Raw genomic sequence first — 22,169 nt, 5'->3', positions numbered from 1 at the left:
CACACGCGCGGCGGATCACCCTAAGACAGTGCTGTACGATATCGACGGAAGAGGGATGTCGTACGCTAGTAACATAAGGGGCTGTAGCCATTGTGGGGCGAGAAAAAAAGACTGGGTGCTCGCAGCTTGCATCGTGCATGCGAATGTGGTCAATGCACGGGGGAGCGGGAACGAGAACGTGTGGGCCTACCGCCAAAGCAAAAAGGCGTCTGAGATTGTCGTGATTTGGTATTTGTTCTGGCCCGTGAAAAGGGACCCCTGAGTTGTACGAAACACGCACACTCTTGACGTTTACGTCGTGCACTGATGTTGTTTTGAAGTATACTACAGTGATCCCCCAAAGTGCGCGCCATAGCCGCCAGGTTGCCGTTCTACTGACACCTAGATCAAGAGGCAGATTCGACTGACCGTAAGCATCGACCAGGAAAAATGGACATTGAAAGCACCAACTTAGTGCGCATGTCTGTTGCGGGAGCGGTGTCGATGGCGATTGCTCCTCATGTTGACACCATCGTGTGCGAGCTTGTCATGCATGTTTGCTAAATATCTGAAGGTCCAGTCTCATATTCACGAAAAAAAGTTGCACATCGTCCACTAGGCACCGCCTCCAAGAGGAGAAAGCAACGCATTCATGCTAGCTGCGCTATTATCAGTGGAGTTCCCCTGACTGTGTTACAGAAGGGTCAAAAATCGTGCTGACATAACCAGAACCAGGTGATGACCATATTGTCTAAAAAAACCAATGTAATACACTCATCGTATACCTCGTCCCAGTCATGGGACTGAGGTGATAACCTAGAAGAAGCCGAATCATGGCGTCGCATCGTTTTTACTGGTGCAGACTTCTTGGATACCACTCTTAAGCAAGGAGATCGACTGCTGCGCATGTGGCCTACGCAATTCGACTGTACCACCTGTAAACAGTGCAACGAACGGTGTGATAGTACTTTTTTGGGAACCGCAGACGCACCATGGCCATCTGTTGAGCTGCGGGGCTGCACTATATATTTTGATGTGTCCCAATATGGATGTGCAGTACGTTGCAAGGTGGCTTCCGGCTGCACGGCGGAGTGCATTCCACTTGGCGTTCCTCCAATTTCAAGCAAGAGTTGTACGCACGCACGAGGATAACCGTCGTCTCAGTAATGCAAGGCAGTCCACTTCCATCTCATCAGCAGCGCAGAATTTTCTGTGGAGAAGCTTCCCGTGCGTGCACGTTCCTCTCTAGCAGCGTCAATCACGGTTCGACGAACTGTAAGTGTTCCTGGAAGCGTGTAATATAGCGAGGTCATCACCCTGTTTGGTCGATTCTGAAATATGTCAAACGCTTATTATGTAATTGTTTCCACCCAAAATGTACGCCGTCCCCCGGCCGCTCGCGCGATGGGTCCGCGCGTAACCAAGAATCCCACCACCGGAAAACCGTGATTCGCTGTTTTCCTGGCCCTGTACATGTCGATGCATAGCACCCCTTCTGCTTTCTGCCTGTGACACATTAGCCTCGTAACGGAGGTCGAATGCAGCCGATGACTGCAATACCTCTACTTTCGAGGACGTCTCTTATGCATGCGAACTAGTAGCCTGCACACTGTGTCAGCGTCCATAAGCTTCGAGTTAGTTTCACTAAGGTTAAACTGACGGCGCCCTAGAGCAAACGTCCATGGTTCGGAGGGGCGTCCGCGAGACCTGAGTACTATTGGCTGCTCAAAACAAACGCACTTAGCCTGAAGCCTGCTATGAGCTCCGATACGAGACATTCGGTGGAAGCGAAGTGCGAAGACAGAGTTCTGAGAGAAGGCTTCTCGCTTCTAAAACTCATCTTCTCCTCTGGTCGTGCAGCGTACGCACGTTGGGTGTGGCAAGTCCGCTCGTGCTCGACAGTTTACTACAAGAACTGTCTCGCCGAAGATTAAGTTGTTCTTCAGCCGTCCTGTCTCAGGCAGACACAACCAAACCGCGAAAAAGCGTCGCCGAATGAGACAGCATGCAGTTTTTTTCAGTTGATTATAAAGAGCATGGTGCGCTGGCCCTGGGAAGCCGGGCAGCCGGGTGGTGACCTCGGCGGCGAGCACGTGTGACAGACTGTCACGATGTGCTCTACTGAGGGCGCGCCGCCCTCTTGGAAAGTTGACACCTACGTTGCCGAAGCCATCGACTGCGACCGAAAAAGAAGCAGCAGTTCTCAATACCCAGCTCCCGCAGACTGGAGCGCAAAGACTTTGCGAACGCGCTCGAAAAAGGTGCACGGCACTGCTTACCGCAACCCAGTCTCGCGCTGAGGAAACATGCTCAGCTGTTTCCCCCCGTGTGATGTGCAAAGACGCCTTCTCCCGTGTGTGACCGGGCAAAATGAATGCAGCATGAGAAAGCTCCATCCGAGAAAGTGAATGTTCCATTTTGTACACCTAGGGACCCGTCTCCACTGGTGTCCAAAGTGGAAACCGTATTCACGGTGAATTCGCGGCTTTCCCCTCTACCCCGGCGCAGTAGTCGCCATGCGACCGCAGGACGGCCGTCCCGCGGGCTCACTCTAACTGCCCGCGATTTCCTTCCATTTCCGCAGTAAAGCGAAGCGGATGAATCAAAGAGTACCCATAATGTAGCACATAAAGAAATGAATTTTCTACCGTTTTGCGCCGGAAGTTCTCCGCTGTTAGCTGCGTGAAGTGGTGAACTCGTCTGTCAGAGGCTCTTCGTTCCGAACCCTAGTGCCACTGTCGATTATTTGCTGGTGCGTTTTGTTCCTGCTTTCTGCTCCACGACGGCAAAGGCACATCTTCGAGGCAGCCGATATATATAAGAGTCACGCAGAAGACAACTAGCCCATTTTCGTCGTTCAAGCTATTTCCAAAGCGCTAAAGCCCCACTCGTGAAAAAACTCACGTTCGACCTCGTGGACCTCGAAGAGACAGCGGAAACCCAGGCACGTGATTACTGCTTTCTGGCCCCTTCCAGTCTCATGTAGCACCTTTGAAAGGTATTTTTGATGAACTGGTCCCGTAACGCCAAAGAGAGATGGTGGTAGCGGTGGATGGCGGCAAGGCCCAGTCCTGCCGAGCATGTCAGCCTAAGCCGAACAAAAACTATGACCACCACGCAGAACCCGTAGGGAAGGAAGGAATGCGACGGAATCTTCTGAACGCTTCGCGTCATAGGCCACTGAACAACAAACTCCTTGCTTTTGCAAGTGTCTTCCTCTGCCTTGCATATCGCAGCGAACTAAGCTGTAGCATAGACACCTTTGGAGCGGAGAAGAACGCAGGCCACGCCACCCCGCCCTTACAGTCTGGCCAGCCACTTGTAATTCCCGTTGTCGAAGGAAACACGAGACAGGCGTCCGCTGGCGTGTACTATGCCCAAACAGCAGCGGAAAAACAACGACTTCGAATCGAGCGAGTGGAGACGGGGGACGCACCTCTGTCAGACCCAGTACCTTCTGCCAGAGCTACTCTTAGTGGAGCTGGACGGGCTCTCAGCGATGCCAGAGAAACGAAGGAAGTGAGAGTCGATCCCGTAGAAAATGGTGAAACTTTTCGAAGGCATGGTCCTTCCAATTCGACTCTTCAGGTGTCCGCGGTCCAGCACCCCACCGAAAGAGCTGAGTCAGCGGGAGTCGGATCTTGTGCGAAGTCAGAAGCGCAAGACGCCGTTCTATTCTTGCGGCAACATGGACAGGAAAGTTGGCGAGCACGTATCCCAGTCCTGATCAGTTCTCGCTTCCTGCCTGCGGAGCTAGGGTTGAGGCTGTTAAAAAAACGGCATCTGGAAAAGGGTCACAAGCCTTTGAATTCCCTAGGGTCGCCCGCCGTTCGTTCTGACGGGTCTAGGTCTGGTGATTCGCGTTCTTCAGAGCCTTCTTCTCAGTCCACGAATGCAGCACAGCTTCCTCCAGACGATCCACAGGCTGTGCCAGGGGATGCGAAAAAAGGCTTGCTGGGCTCTCTCCCAGTCTTCTTCCCTCCGTCCGATCTGGGGAACATGAATTCGCCACTGGGTATTGCTGTCCGTCCCGCTGTGGTGACCATCCCGCCAGGCGAATCGGCCTTTGACCTGCAAATTCAGCTTCAGAGGAAACCGAGAGGACAGACCGTGTACATTCAGATACAGTGTTACGCAGTGTCGCAGGGCATGGCGTTTGAACTACCAAAAGGGCGGAAAGCTGGAGGCACTTCTCCAATTGCCGGGGAGAGGCAGCTGGCAAGTCATTCCAGCAAGGAGGAAAGCTTCGCCCTGAACAGGGACGAGACTGCAAGTGAGAGTGCACCGCTCATAACGAGCGGCCACGTAGAAGGAGCGCCTTCCGCCACGCAAGGCACCTTGCTTGTGTCAACACGGGAGGAAATTCGCCAAGACGAATGGAAGCAGCGGCACTGGAGGACGATAGATCTGAAGCACGTGAAGAGCGGGCGGTGCTACCTGTCGGGTGCATCGTCCGAGCCAACTGAGCATGTGGTCCTGAAGAGAGGAAAAATTATCCAGTTAATCGGCCTTCATAGAGCAGCACCTTCGTGCTCGGACAGAGGCGCAGGAGGGAAAAACGCTTGCCAGCGACCCAGTTCGGCGAGCCGGGGACAAGTTCCGCCGCCACCGACGATGCCTGTTATACGAGGCGGCGACCGGCCTTGGTGGCTCATGTCAAAAGAGTTCCCTGTTAACGTCATCGTTCCCCCCGCGAACCGAAAACAGTAAGCTGAATCGACCGTAACGGCAGACACGGTGCCCATATCATAACGTCGCTTCTGGGGCTGCGTACATCACTTGGATGCTCCTAATAACTAGAATGTAAGCTCAGAAGCAGTCCCCTGAGTTGAGGGAGACTGCAGTATAAGGGCGAAACCTACGAAGAGGCCACCACAGGCTCAATTTTCCAAGACTGGGGCGCGTGCGCCACTCTTGTGAAAAACCGTGTACGATGCTCCCCAACAGGAGCGCATGTTTTCTCATGCTCCTCTCGACGAGTGCGAGAATACCAGCAAAGCTTGACTACCTCCAAGAGCTGTCGCTCCGACCGAGGCAATGCGATCTGCTGTGTGCGAAGTGGATCCCGTATCAAACTCTAGCAAATATACGAAACACAGCCACTGTGATTTCGTTCCTCTGCAGGGAGTGTCAACCAGGGACGCTTCGCGCTCTGGCGGGAACCGCCTGCCTCACGTGTTTGCCTGGGTTCAAGTGCACAGAACAAAAGCTATACGAAACCTGCGTGTTTCCGATGTGGTCGCCCGAAGCCTCACCGGAATGCTTTCTGCCTGGTCCGCACACGAACTCAATGGGGGTTGGCAGCGCGCCGATTCCTTGCGGGGAAGGTAAGCTCAACCGGAGCGAGAGCGCAGTTTCTGCTTCACTGCAGACGTGCCACCGGAGAAAACGGGGGATATTCCTGCCCTGGATGAAGTGCTTCCGAACGGGATTTCGGGATTTGTGTGTGAAGCTCTACGCGCTCAGGTGAAGCACATTCATGTCCAGAGGCTTGCGTCGTCAACTCGGCCTTCGTCGTTTCAAGTTTGGCTCCACTGGGTTTTTCCAAAGTACAGCGGCTCTTGTGGCGGCATCCCGCAGTCCGCATCTTCCGTCGTTTCGCCAGCGCGGCGCATTTCTCGATTCTCGCTTTCTCTGGAGCTGGTGCCATGTAAGGAGCTTTCTCCATTCTGCGCCCTCCAGCGATTCCTAACTTGAGGGACGCCCAGTTTCACCGCCTCCTTTGCGGTCTGTCCAGGCACTGTATCTACGGAGGCGTCTGCCAGGTGCACACTCTGTCCCTCGAATTTCCAGTGCGTGGTTGACCGCATTGGAATTCAGACGGCGTGCCCGAGAAACACATTCTCGGATCCAGGCGAGGCTCACTGCCGGTACTGCCCTAAACACCACGACTGTTCGCGCGGCGTCATTCAGCCTTGCCCGTTTGGGCAAGTCTCAGATGCGACCGGGATAAAATGCGTCGATGCGGTTGATGGGTCGTATCTCCATCCCGACTCGAAACGCGCGATGCAACTTCCCTCGACATTTGCAAACGACGGGACGGGTCGGAGCTTCACGTGGCTCTACGTGACGAAAGCCTTCAAGGGATGGGTTCCCGCCAGCGACGGAGTGTCTTCTCGACGAGATGTTCCTTGCCCGCCCATGGCTCTATGCACCGCTGGATGGTATAAACTCGGCGCTCTGTAAGTGCAAAATGTAGCGGCCACGCAGGCCGGTGCAGAGAAGTGAGACCGGGAGGGACAGCGGCTGTGAGCGAAGGAGGTAGCCCCGCTCAGAAGAGCGACCTCCCCGAGTCGCAGAGCTGCCCATGCGCATATGCACGTGCAAATATGCATGTGCATCTCCATAAATCGAACCATATTGGTGAGGTCAGCCACGATAGCTCCTAGACCGTTCCCGTAGCTACACGGAGATTGCAGTGGCGAGAGACGTCCACCGTGGTATCGTCACTTCGCTTCGGGCATTTTTAGAGGGGTGGGACTTTTTCAGCATGCTCAGGGTGCGTGTACTCCTGACGGTGTTTTTTGAGAGAGCGCGCAACACCAAACGCGTATACGAGTCTGTAACCTGATCTTTTCCTTATGCAGGCTATATTGGTGTCCGGTTTTTGCTTAGCGTGACTCTGGAGTATGATGCGCAATCAGCCCCACTGCTCAGACGTTGCCAGTGTCGGTCGTGCGCGAGGGCGTTACGAAGATACGCTGCGATCCGGAGCTACCTTTGCTTGCTACTTACTTTAGCGGGCTGTCCTATGCTGTCTCAGGAAAAACCAGTGGAGCAGTTCCGTGGACGTGCTAGAGCGCGGGTCAGCCGTCCCAACAAGCTGGTCCGAAATCTTCGACCAGCCGTCTAAAGGACGGACACAGCAGATGTTTGGCTACTACGCCTGGGCGCGAAACTCAGTCAGCCTTAGGCAGGACGATTTCGCGTCAATTGACAATCCCTGCCCTACGGGATACTACTCTGACAGTAGCGTACGTCCACAGCGACAGAGAGCAATGTTTGACAACATGCACAGCCTGACGGTCTACGATGGATCTTCAACAACACACACAGGGATGCTGCAGGTTGGGGACCGGTGAATTGTGCCTGCTCTACCAGCAGCACACGCTCTTTCAGATAGTTACATCAAAGTGAATCTCTTGCGCGTTCTTTTGTAGAACGCAACATCCATTAGACATGAAGCGGTGCCACATCCAAGGCCCATTTTACTCCTAAGGTCCTGTACCCGTCTACCCTCCCCCTACCCCCCGTCCCCCCCCTCCCTCCCCCCGCTAGTACCTTCGACATGATCGCCTACTAAGAACTTGCAAGCAGCTTTCCATGCATCCCTTCTTACGATTCTGCGTTAATTTCTGCATACTCACCTGTCCCTTCACTGACTTGGCCATCACAGGAGACACATCCCACTGCACATTTATAGCCTCGAAGCTGCATGGACATGAGCACACCATCAGGGCGTTCTTTCGGCAGGCCTCCGTTTACGGTGCTGTCGCTACATTGAGGAGCCAGGTGTGGCATGATGATCTGAGTCCATCTCCTTTGGCGACCCTATCCTCTGCCGTTCAGACGACATTTAAGTCGGAGTGCATGCTGGCGACGACCGGTTATTGCCCCCGCGGCTCGCTTAGCGATTGCGAGAAACATGAATTCCCCGCGTTGCTGGCGAACGTTCGCGGCTCCGATCACAACGACATCTACGCAGTCCGTACGGGCTACCACGCGCTCCGCTCTGTGGGCGGAAAAGAGGAAGTCCTTCCATGCAACAAAGGCCACATTATTTATGGAAGAACGTGCTACACAGTAAGTGCTCACCGACTCCACCGTCCGACATTCGAAAATATGATCTTCACGTCTACCGACAGAACGCGTGGTTGCGCGCGTACTATCGGACGAGTTGATCTTTGGAAGCAGCTAATAGGTTGGTCCCCAGTATCCTTTATAATTGCCCAGTGGAGAATACATAGCAAGCCGATACGACTGTGAGGCACGCTGCACAACCGGTGTTTCTGGCGATCCTTTTTCGTGTGCATGTACGCGAAAATAGGGAACGTTGTTTGGCAAACCGGGACGAGCAGGGATGATGTTTAGGTGGAAGACGTTCTTCGCGAGCCACACTGCGACCCGCGCGGACCTCCTGGACGTCTGCCCGGAAGGCCACTACTGCCCAGTCCCCTCGGTCGTGACCAAGGTCGCGTGCCCGCCAGGCTCCGTCTGCCCTCAGGGCACAAAGTAAGATCGCAGAACACAAAAACGACAGAAACAAGCAATGTGGGCACTATGCTAGCCACCTGCGAGCCGGTTCCCTGTGTCGGGCAGATGAGTCACAGGGACTGCGTCACACACGACGGCATCATTGTGCCACCTCAGTCCACCGAAAGACAGCGAAAGTTCGTATGCGGTACTGTGACTAACTGGACGCCGCGGTGACGCACACCGAAGGGGTCTGTAATACTTAAGGGAGCCTCACAGGAAACACGAGGAAAAACCGTTTCCCGGCTCCCCTCTCCGCGTCGACACTGAGGCGAGCGCCAGGCACAGTCATTAAGGCACTCGAACTTTTGATCCGACTGTGGCTAACTCTCGCAAGCCGAGCAATAACATCCGCCGCAGAGAGCCTTGCAGACAAGCCTAAACCCTTTCCGAAAATCCAATGTGTAGAATAGAGACAGCCGAATGCTGCTCTATCGCACGACAGGCGTCTCTACTGTTCCCCTGGTCAGGTGGAAGCACCAGTACTCGTGCCTCCCGGGCACCTACGCGCCACACGGGGTGGCGGGTCAGCAAGACTGTCTGCCTTGCCCAACAGGTACAGCTGAGTTTCCACAGAAGCCGCTACGAGAACACCTCAATGTGTCCGGTCAGCGATGCAGAAGCATTCATTTCACTCCCGAGATCACTTGACCTCAATAAACATCTCAAAGCGCCCCTACAGTTGTTGCTGCGGGTATTCGCTATGTTCGCGCTTCACGGGTGAGGATTGAGCGGCTATCTGGACCCTCCGCCTCAGGCAGAGCCCTGTGAGGATTGCCACAGAAACAGATACACACTTGCTCGCCAACACATCAAGGCGCAGTCGAGGACATAGTCAAGCGCCGCGCAGGCTGCTGCTAGCCGTTCAGATGATTCACAATCAATATAGGCTAGTCTTGTTTCTTTCCATGGCTTACCATTTCCTCGCTCGCTTCTCGCTGTTTCGCTGCTTCCAGGGTTCGCCTGCGCCATAGGCAATGAGGTGGTCGCCTGCGACATCGGATTCTTTTGTCCGTTGGGCACCCCGCACCCAGCCGCGTATCCGTGTCCCAGGGGGACCTACGGGACTGCAACTGGCGCGGAATCGAAAGCGGATTGCCAGAATTGCCCAGTCGGTTTCGTTTGCGATGGAGGCGCGTCCCTCTCTCGCCCATGTCCCAGAGGCCACTACTGTGACGTAGGGCGCCTCTCGTCTGAGTCCGCTCTGCCGTGTCCGGAGGGAACTTACAACCCGAGGTGAGGACCTGGGACTCCCTTAAAGACCTAGGGAGGGCTCTCCTAAAGAACAGGTACAACTTCTGCTACGCGTATGCATGCATCCAAAGTCTTGCCGGTACTCGCTCGCGTGCCGCGAAGGCCAAGGGAGGCTGTGAGATGGAAATAATCAACTGCTCCAGCCCCCCTTCAGCTTCGGCGAACACATTGTGTGTTGAATCATGCAGTCAGTGCATTGCGTCGAGTGTCAGACAGTTGACATTCTGTTTGCATAGCCTCAGAGGACACGCTCTTTATTTCATCCGCCTCCTTTGGGTGCGCGTGCGTATACCAAGCGGGCAGCGCAAGGCGCCTCACGCGCATACTGATTCTGCGGGCATGAACGTTGAGGTCATGAGAGAGAGTCTGCTACCGTATCCAACTGGGCGGCATTGGACACCGACCACACAACGTTTTCTAGACATTTCTGCTCATTGACCTCGCTCAAGGCCAGGGCTTCCGCTTCCTTGTGTAAGCGGCTAGCTAAGCTACCCGCGCTTCAGCTTGCATACGCTGGCGGAAGCGCCTCTCCGCCAGATGACTTGGTTCGCGCCGCGCGGGGGTTTGTCCTTGTGTCGAGATCTTCTTCGCAGCGTCTTGGATTTGCTGTTTCAGAGACGGCGGCTCTTCTGTTGACGACTGTCTCCCGTGTCCCCTCGGGCACGCGTGCGACGGGCCGGGCGCATGGGCGAGACGGCAGTGCCCCCGCGGCACGTACTCGGGTATGGATTCCCGCAACCCCGCCCAGTTGATACTTGCAGTTTAGCAAGAAGTGAACCCACCCCTCGCACAGCAACAAAACTGGGCTCGTTTTTTGTTTCCTAAACCGAGGGCAGTCGTTAGATGCGGCCGCTCACAGGAGCCTGGAATGGAGACGTATCTCGAAGCCGGGATCCCCGAGCGAAGCGTGAAAGGGACATACAGCAAAAAGCTTGCTTTGCAATGTCCACCGACGCGGGATTTGCACCAATGCGCACACAAGCCTCATGGATAGTGAATGCCTCAAGCTGCTGTTGCGCTGGGCCGTTTGCATAACGCTGAGGCACTTTCCGACGTCGAAAGCACCCACGAGCCTGCCGAGCCCCGACACTTGTCCGCACAGTGGTGCATGGCGTCACACAAGACTGAGGTCACACAATCTCCTTCTCGCTGCTCTGTGAACGTATTCCCCCACGTGCTCTTTAGCGCCTCTAGAAAAAAGAAGATGCTGGCCACAGCAATTTGAGCCCTTTTTCAGCGCGTGCGGTGCACTGAAGTTTGTCAGCCTCTCTAAAGACTATGCAGACATTGGGTTATATATTCACGCCTAAGCGGACAGTGCAGGATTAGGCATCGGCGTCTGGTACGCGAGCCCCTCGATTGAATTTGCCTCACACGCCTACAGTTGCACCGCAGGCCGTATGCGATAAAGCGCGCTCGCGGAAACCTCCTTGTCTGTGTTACTTGCCAGACCCAGGGCAAGCGACTTGCCAGCCCTGCCCCGGAGGATATTTCTGCGAAACTGGAAGTGCCGCGCGGCCTTGCCCTGTCGGATCGTATTCGGATGTTGGAGCCGAAAGTTGCCACCCCTGCCCGCACAACTACAGCTGCGACATCCCTGGGCTAAGCAAATATGAGGTCCTTCTTGAGCGCTTCTGCCCCAACTGTGACTCGGTGAGGAGCGGGGTAGCGACTCTGTTTGGAATTCTGAGGAGGCGATTCGTTTATTGCGGCCGCTGCAGTGGACTGTAGTCACGCGTATAGACAAATAAGAAGGAACGGCGAGGCACACGTTGTGAGAGTGCATTGATCGCTTTTCGAACTACCGCGCCTTCCCCGGACCGAACGCCTGCCGCGTGAAGGTGTCCTGTAGTAGCAGCAGGAGACCACAGAAAGCCAGCTAGGAAGAGTGGGGACCGTTTCAGAATACATTACATCTCTGCGCAAGAAAGGGGGAATTCCGGAACGTCAAGTGTAAGGGCGAACACATCGGGACAGCTGCAGTTGAAACGGGCGACCCTTCGCTTCTGATCTCGAGGCGTTCAGGTACAGACACTAAGCGTTTACCCATGCACATTGCCATTCCACGCTTCAGCCGCGAAGGGTGTGCCGCATATCGATATGCGGGCGGCGCGCCCTCGGCCTCGGCTGCCGAGGTGATTCTAACGCAGAGACAGATGCGCAATGGCAGCCCTCGACCTTTAGGCGTGCTTTTTTGACGAAACGTGTGACATTGAGTTCCCCTATCTGTTGCGTGCACACATTTTCGGCTCATACCGGCAGGCCTCCGCGATCGTCGACCCGGACTTCAAGGCGCCGGGGGGCTTCTGGCTCGACGAAGTAGGTCTCCTAACGTTTGGGCGGCTCACCCCCTCTGGCGGCTGAGAGAGGTTACTCGCGTCACCTTCGTTTTCGGTACGCATTCAGGCCCTCCGCTTTCCTTCTTTCGAGGTTGCCATCGGCTGTGAGTCCGCATGCTGCTCTCCCCGGCCGCTTGTGTATGAACGTTTCTCAGAAATCGGGCCTGCTTACGCCATGCGAGCCTGGCCAATACACGCTGACTCAAGGGGCAACAACCTCCGATGCATGCAGCAGCTCGCCGGCCGGCACATATGTATCGTACTTCGGGGCTCCGGAGCCCGAAGGGAGTTGCTCACGCGGGTACTACTGCCCCGAAGGATCAACCTCAAGGGAGCAAGCACGATGCCCCTCTGGTGAGAAGGTGGCGAAGTGGAGACCAGCTAATGCGGCAAATACACAGAACAGAGGCACCAGGAGAACCATAAATACAGGCCTTGCGGAACAAACGAAAGCCCAGGCTTAAAACCAAGAAGCCCGGCGGTCTTGTCGGGATTCAGTTGATAAGATAGAAACCTGATGCGGAACCATATACATGATTTGATGAGCGTTTCCCGCCTGGACCGTGTCTGCTGGTTTCCTGGCCGCGAGTTGCAAATACACTGCATATCAAGCAAACTCCTATCCCGGTTGAGATCTATATGTAGCAGAATTTATGTCTATATTCATTACCTGGTGTGTCGGTCTGCACCCACTCCAGGTAGAGAAGTAACGCATCGATGTCGCAGCTCGGGGGCACGTGCCTACCCCTGTACGCCTTCCTGTATCTTTGAATATCCAAAGAATCACAGAAAACTATACGTCGACGACACTTGGCCTTAGGAGTGTCTTTGCTACCTGTTCCGCAGCCCTGAGATATCTAATTCCTCTTTCCAATGGTCCTGGGTGTGTCCTTCGTAGGCTCCTACACACCTTCCGCTGGAGCAGGGCGCGTCGAGGACTGCGCCGTCTGCCCTCCGGGTTCTCTGTGCCACCAGATGGCCCTAGCGGATGTGCAGTCAGACTGTCCACCAGGGTTTTACTGCCCAGAGGGGTCCGCTTTCCGCGGCGTGCCCTGCCCCGCAGGCACGTACCGACCAGAAAGCAAGGGCAAGAGCTTGGCGGACTGCCACGCCTGCCCACCTGGAAACTACTGCCCCGAACCTGGGCTCCAAGCGCCAGGCTCTCCCTGTAGTGCCGGGTGAGACCCACGGTTTCTCATCCACCGCCCGTGGGTGCGCATGCAGGATCTCGACACGCTTGCGTAGATGTCTTCAACTATACTCATATATACATGCGTCAACAGATATTAGTCTGCGGGCTTGTGTGTGGTTGCGGACATGCTTGTCCCCTTTCTCGGGAGGCGTACCCGTTCCAAGACATACGTACCCGTCAGACAGAGAATCACGTCCTTATTCGTACACCAGCACCACCTGCTCTTACAGTTTAATTTAGACGCGTTCAAGATGTGAACGACGGCAGACGCTGCGTTTGGGCGCGGGTGTTTACATGCCTATGTCAGTCGTACGGCTGGCGGGCTTACCGAAGTGTGGAGTCAGGCTTGCCATCTCGTCACCCGGCAGGTGCTGTCGCCTTGTCTGACGCCGCCACTTCTTCCTACGGCTGGGACGGCGCTCGTTGCACCGGTTGACATGCGCAGAATGGGTCCGAGCGACAGCACACGCACAGGTACCGCGTCGGCTCGTGCCTGTCCCGACCTCCTGTCACCTGCTGGCACCTGCATGCGCGTTAGGTTCATCTGTCTAGGAGGCGCACAAGTTGCGGCACCGACGGACAATCAGACAGGTCGCGCGTGCCCCGCCGGCGGCTTCTGCCCCGAAGGAGCTACCACAAACGCGCCGTGCCCTGCGGGAACGTACAACCCTCTTCCTGGCGGGAGGGACGCCTCCTCGTGCCTGCCGTGTCCCGCGGGTCAGTACTGCCTTGGCACCACAAGCACAACGCCGGATGGCAACTGCAACGACGGCTACATTTGTAAGAAGGGCTCTCTGTCGCCCACGGAGACGCCAGCAACCCCTGGGCACTTCGCCGTCCAACCCGGCGTTGCAGAGCAAGAATGTGAACCGGGGACCTTCAATGAAAAATATGCGCAAGCTAAATGCGACCTGTGCTTGCCTGGGTAAGAGGACGCATATACACACATACATACAAGCGCATATCATGCAGTTTCTTTCGTAGTGATAGGGAGACCATCAATCAATACGTGTAGTGAGCGGTAAACAGTAAACCGTAGCCTCGGGATGCCTGCATCCAAAGTGCATGCAAGCACACGATCCAGCTGGTTAGGGTTTAGGGTTTCCTCTCCGAGTCCACTGACTTCAGTACCAGAATGTTTTTATGTGTGCGTCGCTATCGGTCTGTGCACGTACTTGCTTGCGTGTTCTCTCTGTTTTGGATTGCTGCCTGATATACCTCTCTGCGTATGACGCCATGACTCTTTTACATGTAGTAACGTGCCCGCATACGTGCACTGGCTTTCACGCGAAACGCTGTGAAAGAATTAGTGTGGGCATGTCGGTGATCTATACAGTGCTTAGCCTGCCGTTAAAGAATGGCGATTTTCCGCTTTGTCTCGGCACTGGCGCGTAGGCACTACTGCGACACACACGGCATGTCGCGCGTGAAGTCCTGTCCGGCCGGGACGTTCTGTGAAGAGGGGGCGATCACCGCAGCCGAGTGCCCTGTAGGCACCTACAACCCCGCGCCTCTACGAGGCTCGCAGGACGACTGCCTCGCATGCACGCCAGGGTTTTTCTGTTCAAAGCGGCGGGCCACTTACCCCACCGGAACGTGTTCGCCTGGATATTATTGCCGAGGGGGTGCCACGACTGACACGCCCGCGGACACAAACGACCAAGGGGGGCCCTGTCCCGCAGGCCATTATTGCCCAGGGGTACGAAGCAAACAGAGGCGAGTATCCTGGTGTTAGATGCTCACAGATGACAGGCTAGAAAAGAGCCGCATAGAATACTCTGCCAAGTGGCTAGTTGTGAACCGGCTGGGCACAACAACTGGGGTTGACCCTTTCGACATAAATCTGCGAATACGCGCAGCTGTCATTCGAGAGAACCAAATGCAGCTATGTGAGGGGCGTATGAGAGGGGATCCCGCAAAAAGACCGCCTTGCCCCCGAGGCTAGTTTAGCGGCACCAACAGCGTAGCCTGGGAACATGGCGCAGTGGCGTAGTCGACGACCATCTGCATAGCCGACACATAGAGTCTCGGCGCTTTGTCCGCGTCCTGGCATCATTCAGAAAAGTGAAGTTCCTACCCCATGCCCTCCTGGGACCTACGGAGCGATGGAGAGACAGAGGGGAGCCGGATCATGCCTGCCATGCCCTGGAGCAGCTTTTTGCAGTCAATCGGGCCAGACAACATTTGAAGGGCCTTGTGAAGGCGGATTCACCTGCCCACCTGGAAGCATCAAAAGCAAACACACAGTATGCCCAGCCGGTTCGAAGTGCCCGCCAGGCAGCCTTTCCCCAACGATTTGCTCAGAAGGTGAGACCAGACCATACCACGAAGACCAAATATAAGAACCTCTTCTGCTTATCCACCGCTATACATGCTGCCGCCTGGCTAAGCATCTCATCCTCAGGACAGTGGATGCTTGACGCCGTGCTTCGAGCAAGAAAAGGCGTCACTCACACTTGTGGAATAAAAGACTGGCCTCTCCGCGCTCATCTGCAGCATGGCTGTGATTGCCTTCGCATGCTTTCCCAATACACAGCAGCAGGAGTCTCATCCTCGTCGTACAGCGCAACTCTCCAGATGGCTTGTCCGGGTTAGAGGACAACGTTCCATGCGCCTTTCGGCTTCAGTCCACTTCACTGCCTGTCTCGCGACTTTTCTGTCCTATCCTCAGGCACTTACCAGCCCGATGCAGGGCAACAGGAATGCCTTCCGTGCCCCCCAGGGTACAACTGCCGACCAGGGGTCACACAGTACCTAAACAGCGGATGCCCGCAAGGGACCTTTTGCCCAGGAAGCGGTACAACTGAGCCGCAGCAGTGCCCCGATGGGACGTACAGCCTGCATACTGCGCGGGTCTACCCTGACTCGTGTCTTCCTTGCCCCCCTGGCTTGATGTGCCAACAAAACAACGTGAAGCCTGCGACAGACGGTACAGCTGACTGTCCAGAGGGCTACGCGTGCACGGGTGGAGTCAAAGTGGCAGGTCCAGGAATAGTGAGCGAGGGGAGCGTTCGGTGCGAAAGAGGTTTCTACTGCCCCAAGGGAAGCGGACAACCCATACCGTGCCCAGCGGGTGAGACTCTGCGAAGACATCCGGTGCGCCCATGTAGAATGCGGCGGTATCAGAAGGTCGCCGGCGCGCGGCCGAGGGGCGTGGGCGCAGCAGCCTCGATACGCCGCCTAAATTGGCAAAAAGCACGTTTTCTTTGCTTTAGCTTCTCTACACTCTGTTCACTGCTCCTTTTCCCCTGGCCTCGGCTTGAGGCTCGAAGCGGCGCGCGGCAAGGGTGTCACGCGGTTTGCTTCGTGCGATGTCCTACACAGTCGGAGCGCCAGCAGGGTTTTTGCCAGGCCCCCATTTCCCCCCGCCCCCCCTCCCGCACCAGACTGCCCATGTCTCTCTTAACGCTGGGACAGCCATGTCTGTTAACACATTTCCAATGAAGGAAAAACGTCCCCGCGGAAACCCCATAGCTGTACTCCCGCCTGTCTTCGCCCTTTGTCTCTTGTCTACACCACCTCGTCCTTATAGGTCGCGTGTGCCCGACATCCCAGCTCGGCACAGCGGAGCTGCTTTGCCCGGGAGGTCGCTACTGCCCAATCGGATCCGCCACCGGCCTTCCGTGCCCCCCGGGGTACTTCTGTCCATCGGGGTCGGCCGCACCGCGCCGCTGCCCTCTGGGGACTATCAGCGCCTACCAGGAGAACGCAGCTGAAGACCAGTGCACAAAGTGCCCCGCCGGCAAGTACTGTGATGGTACGACTAACGCGTACGAAGAGAAAATCGACAGCACTGCGCCTAGTGGGGAATGCCGCGAGGGGTACTACTGCCCCAATGGACTGTTCACGCCCATCGGGATCCCTTGCCCAATAGGGAGTTACTGTCCAACGGGCAGCGCGCGCCCGCTGACATGCCCCGTGGGATCTACAACTGCGGCGGCCGGCCTCGCAGAGTGCACAGGCTGCGATGCAGGTTTTATTTGCTCCAGTGGTCTTGTAACGCCGTGCCCGGCGGGCCAGTACTGCGACAAAGATAGTCTGCCACAGGTATGCCTGCCTGGCTCGTACAATCCCATCGCTGGAGGAATAAATGCAGACGCCTGTCGCCCTTGCCCTCCAGGTAAGGTCTTAAGGTGCACTTCGAACCTGACATCCTGCGGTGCGAGTACAGTCCCAGATGCGCTCCAAAAAAGCCCAGAACTAAATGCACTCGTAGCCTTCTGCTGACACTCACGCGTTCGTGGCAGTGAAGCGTTTCAAGGGGACACGCCTCATGTTTGTAGTGGATTCATAGTGTACGCTGGCGTCTACGGTCACAGACTGGCTGTTCGCACTCTCTGCCCGTTCTTTGACCTGCTAGACCCCCTCGATATTTCGTGCCGTCCCGTGTGCACCGCGTTGTCTTCTGGTGTCGGGTGGAGCGCTCGGAGCTTTGAAGTCCTCTAAGTCACCTCTCGTTCGTTGCTCGCAGCTAACGTTGCTCGTTTCACTTGCCGCCTTGCACACGTTTCAGGGCGCATCGCACCTCAATCAAGAGGCGGGTTGCCGTAGTTCTGCTTTCTTGCTTCGCCATACGCCCGTCGCCACGCCTATTCTGTTTCGCTTTGCTGTGATCCTCTACTTGCAGGGAAGGCCTGTCGACACAGCGGGACGTCCGCGCCGGAGACCTGCCGCGGGGGCTACTTCTGCCTTTTGCATGTGGCAATTCTGAATCCAACAGATCTTTCGGAGGCTGAGAGCGTTGCCGTTGCAGAAGCGGAGTCTGGCGCAGCGACGGAGGGCGGCGGCCGCTGCCCGAAGGGATACTACTGTCCCCCGGGCGCGCGCGTGCCCCTGCCTTGCAGGGCCGGGTACCAGTGCGGGACCCTGGGTCTCTCAGCCCCTAGGGCCCCCTGCAACGCGGGGTACTACTGCAGGCAAAAAGCGCAGTCAGCCAGTCCGCCCGCACCGCCTGATGCCACAAGCTGCCCCAGTCAGGACCTTTATGGTCCTTGCACCCCTGGTGCGTGTTTACTCTAGATCTCCCCTGAACACTAGCCAGTTAGCTAGGCTCTCCGCCGCGGTATAAATCCGGTTGCTAGCTGTGGGAGATGTTAGGGAGGTGCTGCCTCTAACGAAGTACGCTGCCGCGTGCACCTTCGTGGAATTCAATGTGACAGGAAAAAAGGGCCGACTGAGGGGCTAGAAGGGGATGTGAACCGCAGAGCAGGGTTGCATGCTGCTGGAGCGACACCGGGCTGGAGTTGTAAACAGATAGTCGAAGATAAGTATCAGGCGGACAACAATGAAAATGACATGTGGTGCCAGGCGTAGCCGTCACTGCGAGGGAGATATACGTCAGCGTGCGATGCAGGTGCGAGTGACATGCAGCCGTGCTCAGGTAGATGAGCTGAGGTGCCTTTGTTGTTACCATCGCAGGCCATTTCTGCCCCGCCGGCTCTCGCGTTCCTGAAGCCTGCCCTCCAGGTAAGACTCTTACTGAGACGTCATCTGAGTGGCCTCCCCATAGAATTGAAAAATCAAAACGCCTTCGACACGAGTAAGAGAAATCGTGTACTGCAGGAATCAGTCGACCTGCGTATCGTTCAGGACGACTCACCTCCGTAGATGCGCCGTGTCTGTCCCTACTGCCAGGAACGTATCTTACGTTCCCACTGGGAAAAAGCATTGCCGACTGCTTGCCTTGCCCTGGGGGTCGGTACTGTTCTGGTCGCGGCCTGATCTACCCCACGGGCTTCTGCCGGGCCGGAGTCTTCTGCAGACAAAAAGCTGAGGTACGCTTCAGAGCCAGAAGATCAGGAGCATAGATCCTGAACCATCTGGAAACGTGCAGGTCGCATGCAGATGCCTGGCCTGTGGACCCGCGACTTCCGACAGTAGCAGAGCGTGCGGAGCCATGTCGAGTAACGCGTTTACTTTTGCGCGTATCCGCGCATGTACCCTAGCTGATGTGTAGCACCATGTCCAGCCGACGGTTCTGTGAACCACATAAAGGTTTCGAGATCGTGCCCGTGAGTATGGGTCGGTGTCGGTCACGATGCAGTTGGAGTCCCATATTCAGCTGCCTCTCTGTCGGTCTACCTGTCCAGCATGTGCACGTATTCCTGTTTGGGCCGTTGCCCCTGTCGTTCACTTGCCACGTTAACGAACACCTCTGTCGCATATTTCTCTGGCGCTGCTTTCCAGTTTCCGCGCTACATGTTCCATCGGGGACGTCATGTACGAAGCTAGGGGCGGACAGCCTGAACCTCGGACGTTGAATATGTGGACTGTCCAGATATCTTCCCTGCGCAGACGGCAACTCTCCTGATCCCCCACTGTTGTTCTGATCCACACAGACACCGGACGGAACTTTCTGTCCGAAAGGAAGCTTTTGCCCTGAAGGCACAACCTCGCCTCAGCCTTGTGCACCTGGGTAAGCACAATGGTGCGTCTCCAACTTGATAACGATTTAGCCTCCCACCCTGCGAAACACATGGGCATGGAAATACATAGTAGGTATGTGTCAGGCACGATAGATAGACGCGTAAAAATATGTCGGCACCCTCTCGCGGCTCTTCAAGGGATCTTTAACGACTTTCCGTCGCGACACAAACAAAAACATACATATATGCGTCTGTTCGAGCATACGTCAGTCGAGAGATGACCTTGCGGACTCGGCGGTGGGACTGATGCCCGTTCGGCGGCTGTTGGCTTTTCAGGTCTTACCAGGATACTGAGGGCCATGCAAGCTGCAAACCGTGCCCCGCTGGCTTCACGTGTGCTACGGGCTCTGGCCTCGTCACCCCACTCGAGTGCCCTGCTGGCGCCTTTTGCCCAGCGTCTTCGTCTATACCCACCAAATGCCCTGTAGGCAAGTACGCGCTGGATGGCGGCTTGAAACAGGAGTCCGATTGCTGGTGGTGCCCTCCAGGCAAAGTATGCAACACAGAGGGAATTGCAGAGGAACTCAAGAACTGTCCTGCAGGAAGCTATTGTCCGGCGCCTTCGTATGTAATCTTGCGAGATCCTGGAGGTGATGAGACGCCGAAAATCTCCTGCATGCCCTCGAGGCCTGGCGGACCGGCCACATGTGCGATTGAACCGACACCGTGAGCCAGAGGCGGACTTGAACTGAAGCGGGGCAGTGGCAAACTTTTTGGCAAACAGAGCGACAGATGCCGGGATGGGTTCGCGTGCATGCTCAGGTGTTGCTGTGCCAGTGCGTCAGTGTCGTGACGGATTGACGTGGACGCGTGCAGAAGTCCATGAACTAGCATTCGCACTGAAGGGCATGGGAGTAAGGGCGAGCTCAGCTCCCTCGCACCCTTCCCCCAGGTGGCACTTCAGCTCGAAGTTGTGAACAGCCTTACTCCGGTTTCCATTCCCATTCGACACTTTGATATTTAGTCATTTTTGGTGCCTCTTCAGGTGCCCCGTAGGATGGGTGTGTCCAGAAGGAAGCGCGACTCCGCAGAGGTGCCCGTTAGGTCAGACGATGACAGCAGGCGGCGCTGCGACGAATGCGGGGTGCAAGGCCTGCCCAGCGGGGCAGTTCTGCCCGCCGTCGGGCTCTGTGCAGGGCTGCGCCGCCGGCTTCCTCTGCCTCGCTGGGGCCTACAGTCCCACTCCGGTGAAGGAACCGGCTGGTCGGCTGTGCCGACGCGGGCACTTCTGTCCATCGGGAACAACTGTGGAAATCGCCTGCCCACGGGGCTCTCTGAGCGTCGGAGAGGGAACTGGGAGCGCGTGCCAGGAATGCCCGGCCGGGAACGTGTGTGCCTCAGAAGGTAAATACAGAACCTCGGGCGAGTCTTTCGACGCTTTTTTGGCGACTGTTTTTCGAGGACTGCCTGAACCTCTGTTGGGACGTTGCAGACGCGTTTGTCCGCCACGAGAACCATTCACGACAGGCAGCTATCGTCGAAGCTGTTTTGGCGGGACGCCATGGCTCGTCTGTTTACTTCTTCGCTGACATGCCTATGTGGCAACGTCTATGTATAAAGGCAGTGAATTGCCTGTGAGTCGCTGCCACTCTGCGCCGCATGCAACCGCTTTGGCCCGCCCCGCACTTCATGCGTCTCGGTGCGAACTCGCACGCCACCAACCGGTGGCTGTGGATCCGGCATCTCCTCATCCCGTGGTTCAGGCATTCAAACGCTCACTGACAATGAAGCCTGTCCAAAGGGCTCCTACTGCCCCGGCGGCAGTGTTACGGCGGTCGCATGCCCCGCTGGAACATACAACCCCTTCCAGTTCCTTGCATCTTCGCAGGAGTGCCTGGCCTGTCCGCCAGGTAAAAAGTGAAGTAAATCCCGAGATGTCGCGATGCCAACGTTCCAGGCGTTGTTCGTTGCTTTTTGCAAAAGACACTGAGAAAGAGTTGGCGAGTGCATACGCCCCCGGCAAAGAATCGCGTGCCGTCTCTTCAGCGTTGATAACAGTTTGAGACCCAAGACGGTCCGAGCTTGCTTGCAGCGGTTTCCGGCGGTACCCTGGCTAGTATAATTGGGGCACAATGCGGTGTTGAGAAAATGCAAGAGCAGCCGGGCGCCTATATATTGCTTCAACTGTCACTGTCAGCGATGTATACTTGTCCTCGGCTTTTGTCGCTCTGTATTGCCTATCTGTACGCATTCGCTCTCCGATACAAGCAAGCACTCTCCTTCCCACATGGAGGTGCTGCATGCCCCGCTGCCACAAAGCGCCAAGTAAGTGCTTTCCTGTGGAGTGGACTGACGTTTGCCAGGAAAGTACTGCGGTTCGGCCGGCGCCACGGCATCAACGGGTCCGTGCGACGCAGGGACTTGGTGCAAGCAGGGTTCCATGTCCCAGGACCACACGTCTGGCTACGCGCCAGCGCGCCTCGTGGCCTGCCCGCTGGGGGCATATTGCCCGGCGTCCACGGTAGGCTGCGCTGTCCATGGCTACCTTTGCTAGCGCACGCAGGCCCATTTACATACATATATATATACATATATGTATATGTACGTATGGTACTGCTGAAACCTTCCTGCATCTTACGAGCCTGAGACACACACTAGTTCCAAGTGACGGCTCCGACAGCGCAGCCAGCTGTCGGCGCGGATGTACGTTATCCGTTCGCCTTAGTGAAGGATAAGTGTGTCCGCCCTCAGTTAAGCCTTTTTCTCGTCCATCCGTATCGCCGTAGA

The 22,169-nt window shown here is 56.2% G+C and overlaps 1 protein-coding gene across 1 annotated transcript in view; it reads left to right on the top strand.

Moving 5' to 3' along the window:
• Positions 1 to 3,015: 3,015 nt before the first annotated feature.
• Positions 3,016 to 22,169, top strand: part of BESB_013000 (GCC2 and GCC3 domain-containing protein) — a gene marked incomplete at both ends in the record, with an annotated part of 28,625 nt that continues 9,471 nt past the window's right edge. The window contains 26 exons of the mRNA XM_029360030.1: positions 3,016 to 4,685; positions 5,104 to 5,306; positions 5,717 to 6,161; positions 6,743 to 6,953; positions 7,549 to 7,782; positions 8,027 to 8,211; positions 8,703 to 8,788; positions 9,189 to 9,468; positions 10,102 to 10,208; positions 10,937 to 11,139; positions 11,749 to 11,805; positions 11,981 to 12,179; positions 12,724 to 13,003; positions 13,556 to 13,942; positions 14,413 to 14,716; positions 15,078 to 15,324; positions 15,689 to 16,090; positions 16,550 to 17,142; positions 17,650 to 18,019; positions 18,436 to 18,483; positions 18,652 to 18,791; positions 19,356 to 19,432; positions 19,719 to 20,108; positions 20,428 to 20,786; positions 21,146 to 21,292; positions 21,746 to 21,903. Coding sequence (XP_029216697.1) covers positions 3,016 to 4,685; positions 5,104 to 5,306; positions 5,717 to 6,161; positions 6,743 to 6,953; positions 7,549 to 7,782; positions 8,027 to 8,211; positions 8,703 to 8,788; positions 9,189 to 9,468; positions 10,102 to 10,208; positions 10,937 to 11,139; positions 11,749 to 11,805; positions 11,981 to 12,179; positions 12,724 to 13,003; positions 13,556 to 13,942; positions 14,413 to 14,716; positions 15,078 to 15,324; positions 15,689 to 16,090; positions 16,550 to 17,142; positions 17,650 to 18,019; positions 18,436 to 18,483; positions 18,652 to 18,791; positions 19,356 to 19,432; positions 19,719 to 20,108; positions 20,428 to 20,786; positions 21,146 to 21,292; positions 21,746 to 21,903 — 7,782 coding nt within the window. The remainder of the gene's footprint in view (positions 4,686 to 5,103; positions 5,307 to 5,716; positions 6,162 to 6,742; positions 6,954 to 7,548; positions 7,783 to 8,026; positions 8,212 to 8,702; positions 8,789 to 9,188; positions 9,469 to 10,101; positions 10,209 to 10,936; positions 11,140 to 11,748; positions 11,806 to 11,980; positions 12,180 to 12,723; positions 13,004 to 13,555; positions 13,943 to 14,412; positions 14,717 to 15,077; positions 15,325 to 15,688; positions 16,091 to 16,549; positions 17,143 to 17,649; positions 18,020 to 18,435; positions 18,484 to 18,651; positions 18,792 to 19,355; positions 19,433 to 19,718; positions 20,109 to 20,427; positions 20,787 to 21,145; positions 21,293 to 21,745; positions 21,904 to 22,169) is intronic.

Source organism: Besnoitia besnoiti, chromosome IX (genome assembly GCF_002563875.1).
Source record: "Besnoitia besnoiti strain Bb-Ger1 chromosome IX, whole genome shotgun sequence".
Classification (NCBI taxonomy): Eukaryota; Apicomplexa; class Conoidasida; order Eucoccidiorida; family Sarcocystidae; genus Besnoitia; species Besnoitia besnoiti.
Note: the sequence above shows the minus strand (reverse complement) of the source record. Positions and strands in the feature narration are given on the sequence as shown.